Genomic DNA, 13551 nt, shown 5'->3' with positions numbered 1-13551 from the left:
CACTAGTGAGTCATGGCAACTGCTATCCAGAGGCTCAATGCCTCAGACAATGGCGATAGAACACAGCCATTTGTGGCCAGTAGCTGTATCTGATAGCCTTGTTCCTCCGTGAATTCGTCTAATCCCCTTATACAGTGGCAGCTGTTTTGTTGGAAATGCCCTTTCTCCCCCTACCCCGCTTACTAACCTAGAAATGGGGGGAAGTGTAACTAGAAATGGAGAGAGCAAGAGAAAAAGAGGGCTCCAATTCCACAGCACCAGGAGCAAAAAAACCGCCCCTTTCCAGCGCAGGCGACAATACTTTTGCTAAGGTTAAAACCCTTTTGAAAATGAGCATCGGGGCAGCCGTAGAGGGAGAAAGGAAGAAAATAACTTTAATAATAATGATGTGATTTTTATTTTTTATTTTTTTAAAAAAAAATGTTATTGCTTTTAAAATTCCACAAGTGTCAGACAATAAGTATATAGCAACGGGATTCTGATTACATTGTAATAATGCAGACCTCCCAGCGACTCAACAGCTATTATAGCGCTATTAGAGACTAGCACCTGGAGAAACTCCATTTCCACTGACTGCCTCAATCTCCTCCACAAGTCATTTACAAGTATACGATCCTAATTTCTATCAAAAATAGAAGGGGGGAGAGGGAACGGAGGGGGAAACCCTTTTCACGACATGCTGGGACTGGAAAATTATTTGGACAATTTGGATCAAGCTATTTGATAGCTTAATGCGCAACACCTCCCTCTCCTCCTGTTAAAGACACGCACACACTCTTAAAAAAAATGCCTCAAGCATCTTCATGCTAATGAGAGAGAGAGAAAACTAGTTTGGTACTTTATTTATAAAAAGGGAGAAAGAAAAAAATCTGAGATGGATAGAATAATGTATTGCTGGCGAGGGGGACGTTCAAGCTGCGATGCATTTTTATCTGCACGTTCCTATCCACCATCATTGCTTTGATTTAATCTTCTCTGCACTGGTTTTGGCATTTGACCAGTCCAATAAAAAAAAATTAAGAGATTTAAACCAGGTAAGAATTTAAAGCATTTAAATATTAGAACAATAACAAAGAGAAAGTATCTGAAGGTATCTGAAGAAGTGTGCATGTACACGGAAGCTTATAAAAGGTAAAGGTAAAGGTACCCCTGCCCGTACGGGCCAGTCTTGACAGACTCTAGGGTTGTGCGCTCATCTCACTCTAGAGGCCGGGAGCCAGCGCTGTCCGCAGACACTTCCGGGACACGTGGCCAGCGTGACGAAGCTGCGCTGGCGAGCCAGCGCAGCACACGGAGACGCCGTTTACCTTCCCGCTAGTAAGCGGTCCCTATTTATCTACTTGCACCCGGGGGTGCTTTCAAACTGCTAGGTTGGCAGGCGCTGAGACCGAGCAACGGGAGCGCACCCCGCCGCGGGGATTCGAACCGCCAACCATGCAATCGGCAAGTCCTAGGCGCTGAGGTTTTACCCACAGCGCCACACACGGAAGCTTATACCAAGAACAAATTTAGTTGGTCTCTAAGGTGCTACTAGGGATGCGGGTGGAGCTGTGGTCTAAACCACAGAGCCTAGGGCTTGCCGATCGGAAGGTTGGCGGTTTGAATCCCTGCGATGGGGTCGATGGGGTGACCTCCCGTTGCTCGGTCCCTGCTCCTGCCAACCTAGCAGCTCGAAAGCACGTCAAAGTGCAAGTAGATACCTTCTCTGACGGGAAGGTAAATGGCGTTTCTGTGCACTGCTCTGGTTTGCCAGAAGCGGCTTAGTCCTGCTGGCCACATGACCCGAAAAAACTGTCTGCAGACAAACGTCGGCTCCCTTGGCCAGTAAAGCGAGATGAGCGCCACAACCCCAGAGTCGTTAGTGACTAGACTTAACTGTCAGGGGTCCTTTACCTTTTTTAAGGTGCTACTGGACAATTTCAAAAAAAAAAAATTATATATATTTTGAAAGAGAAGAGAAGAATTACAAAAGTGATTGTCTTCTAGAACAACCTTTGCCTAGCCAGATAGGGCAGTAACCCCAAACATCTGGACCAGGTAGGCAAAGGCTGTTCTACGGATTCCAGAGTCTGGTCCCTCCAGGAAACTTTTAGCACATGCTGTCAGATGCACATGACAAGGAGATCAGAAGACTTCTAACATTCAGCGAACCACAATTGTTCATTTTGTGCAAGGCAAAAACTATGCTTAGTTGAAAACTATGGTTTGTCTGAATAAGCCAAGAGCAAACCATGGTTTCTGACCTTGGCGTGTTCAGACAACTGAAATTCTAAGCCAGCTGCAGTTCCCATTGACCAACAAACTGTGCTTTGTTGAAAATGGAAATGGATGCTTCTGATCTCCTCGTGGTCATGGTGGAGGTAGAGATGGAAGCACATTAGCCTGAGGATGATTGGCACAGCGCTAAACTATGGTTTCGTATAATGTCCAAAAGTGGCCACTGACCCACCACCAACTACCTGCTTCTGCCACCTGCTCTGCCACAAGTGCCGTAACCACCAATGCTTATTTCAGGCAAGATCGTGGCATGGCTGACTCCAGAGTTTCACAGAATTAGCTTAGAAGGGTAGCTTTTCCTTCAGAATTTCATTTCTAGGAGACTAGGTCCCTGCCTGAGGCCAACGAAGGCCTTTGTGGGTGCCATGAACACAACATTAGCAACCTCTGATGTGGATGGTGAAGGTTCTGCCGCTGAGGACACAGCAGCAGAGGTGAAATCACTGCACCCCCAGACCCCCCCCCCACACGATCTAAAACCTGACATAGGGAAGAGTAAGTTGATGCGAAGGGGAAGAAGGGAAGAATAGATCCAACCCGCTTAGCGACAGGTACCTTGGTTTGCGTGAACTCTCTGAACATGCTGGCCAGCCCTTCGTCATCGATGTCGCAATCGGTCTTAATGGCGACGTTGAGGATGTGAATTGGCTCGTCTCTGGCACTCTGGAGTAAAACAAACAAAACAATGTGCCTTAGAACATACCAAAGTGCTTTTCTGACGCGGTCTGGGGAAAATGTAACAAAGTTTTCAAAAAGATAAGGATACGATTCCTTGCTCTGGTAACTGTGAGACAAGACTACTGCAATGCACTCTATGTGGGGCTGCCCTTGGAGATGGTCTGGTAGCTGCAGCAACTGCAGAAAGTTTTAGTGACGAGGAATTTTGCTATCACAATGAAGGCGATGAAGTGGTAGGGCTTCTGTGGACAGCCACAGACACGATCCCCTCGGGCAGAGTCAAAAACCCCACCTTGGTGCCAAATGCACCCCCTTTCAATATTCCTATCCATTAGTACGGACAAAGGTGTCATGGAATTCTACTCAGTATTGATCCAGATCAAAACTCCAATATATAGTTAGCAGAGTAAAAACCTAAACACGTTGCAGGATTCCACAAAAAACATAGACCAGAGGCAATTAATATTTCATCCAGCAGAGCTTTACTGCTACTGAAGGCAAATGAGCAGAATGGTCACAAATCCAATACATTCAGGATTCGCAATGTGCATAAGAAATCCAGTTGCAGGAGGCTTAACTTAAACTTAGAATAACTTAAAATAAGTCTAAACTTTAACACGATACAGTGGTACCTCGGGTTACGAACTTAATTCGCTCCAGGGGTCTGTTCTTAACCCGAGACCATTCTTAACTGAGGAGTGCTTTTGCTAATGAGGCCTCCCGCTGCCACCGTGTGATTTCTGTTCTCATCCTGGGGCAAAATTCTCAACCCAAGGTACTACTTCCGGGTTAGTGGAGTTGTTACCCAAAGTGTTTGTAACCCAAAGTGTTTGTAACCCAAGGTACCACTGTATACAGAACACCACACCAGAAGGAAAAGAGATAGAAAGAGAAAGTGAAACCCAGGCTCCTTCTGGCCCCACTTTTATAGTCAGCATGACCTTGACAGAAAGAGATAACAGAGTCAGTTTAAGCCAGCTGTCCTCAGCTTCTCTGAAGGTATAACCCAAACATCATGAACCTTCTGCTTGTTTCTTTCACACAGAGAAGCTTCCAGTACCCTCTTGAATTAATTAGAATAGGAAAGACCTCTACACGTCAGATCATACTTCCTGCACTAAGAAATGCAAAATGACAAAAGGTAGTATGCGGGTGATGTTGTACCTTATCTTCATCAAACAAGGACGGGTGGCCTGCTTCCGGGAAGGTGGGGCTTTGAGGTGGAGAGTCACAAAAGCACCCCATGACTTCATCGAAGAGCCTGAAAGGAATGAAGAAGGAAAATAGCAGGTGCACACAACTGGTGGCAGAAGGGCTCATTCCACACAGCCAGACCAAACACAACCAAAGTGTGTGTGTGTCCCTTGCCCCTTTATCTGGCTTGCACAAGGCTACTGCAAGCCCCAGGCCCATATTAGGGATCTCGCAGACTGAATGAGCAACTCCTGCAAAAAATGGCACAGCAGCAGATTTATACCTAGCATGCAGGAATTGAGGAGTCCCTTATATCTGGGCGAAAGGATCAGGTGCAGCTTTGTAACTGGACTGTTGAGCACAACCAAGAAAAAGACTACGAGAGCTGGCTTGGAGTAATAATAATAATAAATAATAATAAATTTTTATTTATACCCAGCTCTCCCTGGCCAGAGGGCAGCTAACACCAGTAAAATTACAATTAAAAAAAACAAAAACCCAATTTAAAATATAGGTTAAAATATAATTTAAAATGCAGCCTCATTTTAATAGTAGCCCATAGATCAAAACCATAAGGGGAGGGAAACATAAGGGTCAGACTGAATCCAAACCAAAGGCCAGGCGGAACAGCTCTGTCTTGCAGGCCCTGCGGAAAGATGTCAAGTCCCGCAGGGCCCTAGTCTCTTGTGACAGAGCATTCCACCAATTTGGGGCCAGTACTGAAAAGGCCCTGGCCCTAGTTGAGACCAATCTAACCACCCTGTGACTTGGGACCTCCAAGGTGTTGTCATTTGTGGACCTTAAGGTCCTCCATAGGGCATACCAGGAGAGGCAGTCCCGTAGGTACGTGGGTCCTAGGTCTAGGTAGGAAGTAAAGATGCGTCACCTCTTCCTTTCAATCCACTTCAACTGGGAACCTAAATTTGCGGTGGGGGGAAGGGGGGGCGTGCGGCACAAGACGCTCTCCCAAGTGCACAGACTCCTCCCCCTTGCTTACCGGACAAAGTCTTCGAAGGTTCGGAAGGAAACCATCCCGCCCATGCGTTGGCACGGAGGGGTGAACGAGTTGTCCAAGAGAACGTCGCTGACGCTGGCCACGTGCACCATCCCATAATGGTTGAGGTTGGACGAGAAGGACATTCTGGAACAGCAGTGTCAAATCAAGAGCGTTCGTTAGGGGGAGAGGCAGAGGCCCGAAGGCATCCATGAAGAGAGACGTGGTTTGAAACCGCCTAAGAGGCTGGGCTTTGTGGGGCTTAAAAATAAAGGAGAAAACAAATAGCCCACAAGAAGAGGACTCTGTGTGTGTGTGTGTGTGTGTGTGTGTGTGTGTGTGTGTGTGTGTGAACTTGAGACTCAGAGTTCCAGAAAAAGGAAGGAACTCTGAACCCCCAGTTGGATTTTGCAATGTAGTCCTATGTGTGCCACGTGGTGTTCAAGGAGATTTACACCTAGGGAAGAGTGCAGAGAAGGGCAGCCTCCATGCTTCCGCTCCTTCATTCATTCATTCATTCACCCGCTACACTCTACATTCATACATTCACATGGCTGAACTGCACACGATGTGTGGCTGTCCCCTGGATTACACTTTCTGCTAATGAATTATCGTTTAAATAGAGCTTCGATAGAGCAGGGAGACACTGGGAGCATTAGATTTATCAGAGCAATCCATGAAGCAGCACAAAGTAAGGCAGGAGTTCCCCCTGGGGGACACAAAACAACAATGCCCTTCAATGCACTTAAGTGCTATTCAACTATCTCCAAGACACTTGGAATGAAGCCAGATTAGGTTGTTGGGGAATTTGCTAAATAGGTGTTAAAGGGCTCCAGAAGGAGGGGGGGGGAATGAATACAAACGGTGAACAGAGGAGACAAAACACACTCTGTGTTGTTGGAAATGCTTCTTACATTCTGTAGAGCCTTTTTTTTATTTTAAGGAAAACAAGAAGCCAGAGGTGTTCTTTCAAGGCAGAACAATATGTTGCCAAATTGCTGCCCCTTAACACAAACAAGTATCAAAATTGTATCAGAAGTATAAAAAAAAAACCCTTCAAGATTGGATTGCTGCAATGGACTCTACATGGGGCTTCCCTCATGCTTGATCTGAATGCTGCAGTTAGTGTGGAATGCTGCAGCCCGATTGCTGACAGGAGTGAGGCCTTGTCGGCATATAACACCTTTGCTCAGTCTGAACTGGTTGCAAACTTGCTACCAGGCCAAGTTCAAGGTGTTCCTGTTAGAATAAAAACCCTTAATAATTTGGGAGCTGTTTACAAACGAAATTCCCTTACCCCACGTTAGCCCACTCAGCTGCTTCAATTGGCGGAATTGGAACCACTACAGGTGTCACATAGTACCCATTCTGCATTTGAAGAACTCAATTGTTTATAGTGTGGCAGCACTTGCCCTTTGGAACTCACTGCCTATTGAAATCAATCACTGTTTATAGACAAGGCTGCCCAGAAACTTAGAAAGCTGAGGTGATTTTAATCTGTTTTAGTATTTTATTTTACATGTTTTCAACGAGGGTAGCGATTTCCCCCTGCCCCTCGATTTCACTGTTTTATCTTTTTTATACACCGCTTTGAGGTTATTTACAGTCAAGCGATGTGTGAATTTTATGAAATAAATGATAATTTTTATTTTTAAAAAGCCTCTCAGGCAACATGCAGGTGTGTGGCAATCACCACCTGGTCTTTGCCATCAAGAACCCGCCACAAGATAGCCTCTTGCTGTACCACATTTGGTCATGTGGCATTTCCGTTACATATGGCTTATGTATCTAATTTAAATCGGCAACCTGTCTGTCTCGAGAGACAATGGCGTGTGCCTCCGGAGTGAAGTCAAACTTATGTGTTAGCAGCACCGAAGTGACCTCCCTGGGGCACAAGCCTGGGCAGAGTGCATGGAGGTCCTGCGCTGCCCAGATGACAAGACCCTCCTCTCGGCCTCACTGATGTGGTCCAAAGGAAAGCAGAGCAATACGTTTGGCTGCAGGAGGTTCCAGAAAGAGGCATATAATAATTATTTATTATTTATACCCCACCCATCTGGCTGGGTTTCCCCAGCCACTCTGGGCGGCTTCCAACAAAACACTAAAATACAATAACCTATTAAACATTAAAAGCTTCCCTAAAGAGGGCTGCCTTCAGATGTCTTCTAAAAGTTTGGTAGTTATTTTTCTCTTTGACACCTGGTGGGAGGGCATTCCACAGGGAGGGCGCCACTACCTAGAAGGCCCTCTGCCTGGTTCCCTGTAACTTGGCTTCTCGCAGTGAGGGAACCGCCAGAAGGCCCTCAGCGCTGGACCTCAGTGTCCGGGCAGAACGATGGAGGTGGAGACGCTCCTTCAGGTATACTGGACCGAGGCTGTTTAGGGCTTTAAAGGTCAGCACCAACACTGAATTGTGCTCGGAAACATACTGGGAGCCATCCAACCATCGTAGGGACTCTAGATTTGTGTAGGTTTTACTCCTTAGCCTTCTCTTCTCCCAAAGATACCTCGCAATGCAGTAGAGGTTTGGGATCAGAATTTCCCTTCTCCTAAATGGGCTACCTTCCCAGGTGAATGAGCCCCATCTGCCCCCTCTAAAGCAGAAACCGCCTTCGTGACAGTTGGACTCGCTATTGGTCTCTGGTTCCTAATGCTCCATCTTGACCACTGAGATCCTCTAAAAGGACCCTTCTGATGGTTTCTCACACCCCTGAAGTTGCTTTGGCCTTCACTAGGGATCAAGCCTCTAGGGAAGAAGACCCTGCCCTGTGGAACTCCCTGCCAGTTGAGGTTCAGTGGGAACCGTTCCTGCCTTCTTTCAGACTTCTTCGGAATACTGCACTGTCCATTCGCAATATGAATTCCTCTCTTTAACCAACCAGGATCTACTGGTGCTGATTTTTAAAATTATATTTTGTGCACATTTATGGACAGATTTTATTACATTCTGCATGTTGTAATGCCACCTTGATATACTTACTGAAAGTGCAGATTATAAATAAAATAAATAAAAATAAGACAACATATAAAAACGTCCCTCCCAAATGCTTCAGCAGAATTTATCATCCAATCACCCCCAGCCAGTTTTTGTTCTTCTGTGCCAATGCTATAGAATAGATGATAGGATCATAGCTGTCAACTTTTTCCTTTTCTTGAGAGGAATCCTATTCGGAATAAGGGAATTTCCCTTTAAAAGGGGAAAACATTGACAGCTGTAGATAGGATGTATTTTGGGTTTATTTATTTATTTAAGACAAGGATGATTTTTAGCTTTAAAAGATTTAGGAAATCTTTTGCAAATTAAGGTTACGAACAGACATATACACGAATGCACACAAATAAAACAACCACTTGTCTTGAAATGTGTTAACACGCACAAGGACACCACAAAGCAGCTTTGCTCAACCTAGCGGCCTCCAGACTTTTTGAACTACAACTCCCAGCCACCATATCTGTTCCAGCTGGGGATGATGGGAGTTGTAGTCCAAAACATCTGGTGAGCATCAGGCTGGGGGAGACCAGTACAGACTCTTTATAGTTAGATGCATTCATTTCCCTCTTAATTGGTTTCTGATTTTTGACCGTGGTTGTTGGGGGGGGGGAACTAACCTCATTCCAAACTGTTTCTGATCGGATAGGAAGCAAATTTTTAGACAGTACAGCTTTCCCCAACCAGGTGCTCTCTAAGGCCTCTACTTGAAAACCTGAAGAGTCACTGACTGGACAATGTAGGCCCGGGGTTGGGGAACGGATCCAGCCAATTGTGATGTTTGGCCAGTGCAGAGAGATGATCGGATGGGAGCCCCTTCGTCAAGGCTGGTGGGTCAATCCTCAGGCAGCCTTCTGCTCTACACTCGGTCAAAATTGGACCCCTGCTCTGCATGCTGAAAGTCTGGGTTCAGCACCTCCAGGTAGGACAGGGAAAGACGACGTCTATGAAAGCCTGGAGAGCAGCTGCCGATCAGTACAGACCATGCTGAGCCAAATTTGCAGTTTGTGCATTAGTAACCTCAGGGCTTGATTGCTGTAACACGCTCGACGTGGGGCTGCCCTTGCATCTAGTCCAGAGGATTCCTCCTCTGCCAGAGGTCCGGAGGGCGGCAACACGGGAACGGGCCTTTCCTGTGGTGGCTCCCCATTTGTGAAAGGCTCTCCCCAGGGAGGCTTGCCTGGCGCCTTCATTATACATCTTTAGTCACCAGATGTTGGGGGAGGGGGGATTATTGGTTTCTTGTTGCTTTTATATTCACCATGTACCTTGCGGCTTTTATATTGCTGTAATCTTATGTTGTGAACCGCCCTGAGATCTGCAAATGAAGGGCAGTACAACGGTACCTTGGTTCGCGAACTCAATCCGTTCTGGAAGACTGTTCGACTTCCAAAACGTTCAAGGTGTGGCTTCTGATTGGCTGATTGGCCCCGGGAACAACGCCAACAGCTGAAACGGATGTCTGGCTTTCGAAAAACGTTCGCAAACCGGAATACTTACTTCCGGGTTTGCGGCGTTCAGGAGCCCATTTGTTCGTCAGCTAAGCTGTTCGGGAACCAGGTTTCCATTGTATACAAATTTAATTAATAATAGAAATAATAAAGATGCAGCTAGAGGCCAGGCTGCTCATAGGAGCAGGCTTCTGGCAATGCGTCGCTCCAAATAAATAATAATAATAATAATAATAATAATAATAATAATAATAATAATAATAATAATAATTATACCCCGCCCATCTGGCTGGGTTTCCCCAGCCACTCTGGGCGGCTTCCAACAAAACACTAAAATACAATAGTCTATTAAACATTAAAAGCTTCCCTGAACAGGGCTGCCTTCAGATGTCTTCTAAAAGTTTGGTAGTTATCTTTCTCTTTGACATCTGGTGGGAGGGCCCTCTTGAAGGCCCTCTGCCTGGTTCCCTGTAGCTTTGCTTCTCGCAGCGAAGGAATCGCCAGCAGGCCCTTGGCGCTGGACCTCAGTGTCCATGTTACCAATTTGCCATCAGGCCAGGTCTTAGGTTCCTGCGCTCATTCACAAAGCCCTAAACAAGTCGGGCCCAAACTACCTTAAGAACCACCTCATTCCTTATGCTCCACCTCAGTAGCCAAGGCCCCACAGGTGCCCCTGAACTCCAGCTGACCTTCACCAGGAGCTGAGCCTTTAGTGTGGCAGGTCTTACGCCCTGTGGAAATCCTTGCCAATAGAGGTTTGGCAGGAGCCATCCCTGCCCCTTTCCGGATGCCTTCTAAAAACGTTATTCAGGCAGGCCCTTTGAACCTGAGGTGCTTTTACTGACATGCCTGCTATTTTTAATTGTTGTCACTGCGGGTTGTATTTTAGGTGGTATACTACCTTGTGATATTTTATATAAAAGTGTGATTTGCAAATATTCATTTCAAGGTGTTGTTTGCTGAATTTCCTAGTTCAATAAACTAGGAAAGGAAAGGGAGCATGCAAGGCAAACACGGCCTGCTCCCGATTCCCTGTGCCGGAAAGCTTCCAGGCTAGAAGAAAGGAAAGGGGAGGGGGGCAAAGCAAAGCTAAGCCCTGATCCCAGCTGGAAAATATGGCAGCCCAGCATGCGTAATATGGGTGCCTGTCCAGGAAATTCGTAAGAAGAATGCTTTCGGTATCTCCTGTGGAAAAACAGCCAAAAATAAGGTATCCATTTCTACTAACCCCGAATGGAGGGAGGCAAGTTCGTGGCTATCTTGTTACAGGGAGAGGAATAAGAGAAGACAAGCAGACTGGCTTTTTAGATTGCACTGCTCCGAGGCCTGGAACTAATGTTTCAAAAGCAGGGGAGCTAAGCCCACAAGCGTGTGATGTTAAAAGTTCCACAGCATGCAAAAGTTGCCTTTTAAAATGCATAAAGAGAAAGAAAAAAGCAGCAGCAGCAGAGGAACATGTTTGGAGGAGGAGGAGGAAAGCAAAGTAGCACAAAACGGGGAGGGTTTGTTAGGGTTCGAGGGATGAGAACGGGGATTCCAAAAACTATTAAAAAATTAAAAGTTAAGATTGTTAAAACCTGAAGCTAGTTAAAACCTATACATCCTTCTAACAACTAAACTATTATTTTTTTCAGATCTGAAAAGGAGGATAATTACTGTACCTGTTTAGCGTGGGTATGTTCCCTCTGTAATTAAACAACCACAGTTAGTTATAGTTTGTTAGTGAAAGCCATTGTAAAAATGAATTAAAAATCAATTAATTAAAAAAAAATCTAGAACTGTCATTCAAGCTGGTGTAAGGAGCAGAAGGCACAAGATTACATTCGTAGTAGGCAAAAAACTTGGTGCACGTTGTAGGTAGGACCGACTGGACTCAAAAAAATGAGATAATTTTCCTAAGCCAATAGCACAAAACAAGAGGAAATAGGATCCTAAAAAGGTGAGGCAGAAAAAAGGTGGCACATTTCAAAACTATTAAGGCTCTTCCCTTCACAGATACCACAACATAAAAATTTAGCCAGAGTAGACCTACTGAAATTAATGAACACGATTAACTTAGGTCTATTAATTTTAATAGGGTCCAATACCTATCTGGATGCAACCCTAAGTGTTACAAACCCTGATTTGCAGAGTTAGTAGCACTTGAAGTCCAGTTGAAAATACCAGTTTGATGGCCCATTCATTTCAAAGCAGGACTTCAGTGTGATGAAAGTTTTACACAACCACATTTTTTTCACATATGTAGGCACAGCAGAAAGTCCTTGAATAAATGCCACCATTGCAATCATCACAGGCACATTTATCAGGGATGAAATGTGCAATCCTAAATCCACTTACCTGAGAGCAAGCTGAATAGGACTTGCTTCTTAATAGACATGTCTAGAATTGCACTGGGAGGCATTCTGCCATGTATTTAAGAAATAAAGAATTTAAGATGACAAACAACAGTTTAAACCAACTTCTTAAGGACTAGTGGCAAGGCACATGGGCTCTAGTAAGATTTTCACTACATGTATATTGTAAAATGTGCTGTGCAAAACAACAGGAGTCACTGGCTGCATTTGAATGTCACACTAAACCACGGCTTAGAGCTACTTCCTTGTTCTCCTCCTTCCAAACAGCCAATAGGAGTTTGGAAGCCTTTGCTTCCACTTTTGGCTAACCATTGTTTCTTGTGTCATATGGAGTGGCAAAACCATAGCTAACAGTAATTATGGTTTAATATAAAACAACTTCAATTTTTTTTAAAAAAAAATGAACCAGGGTTGCAAACACTTTTGGGTTGAGGACCTTGGTGACCCATGGCCACACGTCATAGTGGGTGTGGATGAGGAGCAAAACTGGGGGCAGTGAGAACTATTACTCTCAAGGCTGCCTTCTGAAAGCCTTTCCCATCAGCTGTTCTACACTATTTCAAAACATATTTAACCATTCATTGTTCACGGTTCAATTCATTTTTTTAAAAAGTATGGGAGCCTCGGCAAAAATGACAAATTGTGATTGTTGTGAGCCGCTTTGAACCTGGCATTTGTCGTTGGAAAAGTGGAATGCTAATATTAAATCAAATCAAATGATTTGAGTCTCGGGGGCCACAAACTTTTTTGAGGGGGCTGGAGATGGCCTGCAAGTCACAAGTTAGTCACCCCTGGTTCCAAGTAACTACAGTTATTTTAAACTACAGTTGCAGGTTCAGAAGACACTTCAAACTGTGGTTAAAACCAAAACTGTATGCTTCTAAACTCCTTTCCCCTTTCCGTGCAAGAAGAAAGGAAGGAGAGAAACACAAGCTCAGGGGGAGACCAGGCTCATTCATATCTCACTAAGCCACCATTTAGTTGGATGTCCTGATGCAGCCAGTGACTATATTACAACGTATATTTTAAAATATTGTGGTACCTTTGGGGAGGGCAGCAAGTTGGGTTCTAGCCAATGCTAGTTCTATTCAGAGCAGACCACATAAAAAAATGGGCATGGGTAACCTAGCGTCCATTGAGTTCATTGAGTCTACTCTGAGTAAAATATAGTTGGATACAACCCACTGACTTTCTAGGTGCCACCTTTGAATCTATTCATTGTCTGTGCAAGTAAGAGTTCCACCTGATCCAAAAAAATAAAATAGCAAGCTGGTTAGCCTGGCTGGTGTCCAAAGAGCTGCTTCTTTGGTTGAGCAAATCAAAAAGCATGTTGCTTAAAAAACAAACAAGTTTCCATCCACCCGCCTTCCCAACCTTTCCTGCAGACATTTTCGTACTACCACTCCCATCAGCCCCAGATTGCATGGCCAGTGGTCAGGAATGAGGGGGGTTGTAACCAAAAAAACATCTGGAGGGGGTGAGGTTTGGGAAGGCTGTCATATTAACTCCCCTCCCCCCCCCACGCGAAAAAGAAAAAAGAGCAGAGAAAGACAATCAGCTGGCCACAATTAACAGTACTGCACCCACCCCCATCATCTTGTCATTAGATCAGCT

At 45.1% G+C, this 13551-nt stretch overlaps 1 protein-coding gene across 7 annotated transcripts in view; it reads right to left on the bottom strand.

The window, feature by feature from the left end:
* Positions 1-13551, bottom strand: part of ACACA (acetyl-CoA carboxylase alpha) — a 204061-nt gene that overhangs the window by 96777 nt on the left and 93733 nt on the right. For 5 of the 7 annotated variants that reach the window (XM_081172826.1, XM_081172824.1, XM_081172822.1 and 2 more), the window contains 4 exons: positions 11245-11268; positions 5147-5290; positions 4120-4216; positions 2833-2940 (listed from right to left, as the gene is read on the bottom strand). In XM_081172826.1, the coding sequence (XP_081028952.1) occupies positions 2833-2940; positions 4120-4216; positions 5147-5290; positions 11245-11268 (373 nt within the window). The remainder of the gene's footprint in view (positions 1-2832; positions 2941-4119; positions 4217-5146; positions 5291-11244; positions 11269-13551) is intronic. The other 2 variants (XM_081172825.1, XM_081172823.1) reach the window with 1 other exon arrangement.

The sequence above is a fragment of the Podarcis bocagei genome (assembly GCF_964188305.1).
Source record: "Podarcis bocagei genome assembly, chromosome: 15".
NCBI lineage: Eukaryota > Metazoa > Chordata > Lepidosauria > Squamata > Lacertidae > Podarcis > Podarcis bocagei.
The sequence above is the reverse complement of the archived record's forward strand: the minus strand, read 5'-3'. Positions and strand labels throughout refer to the sequence as shown.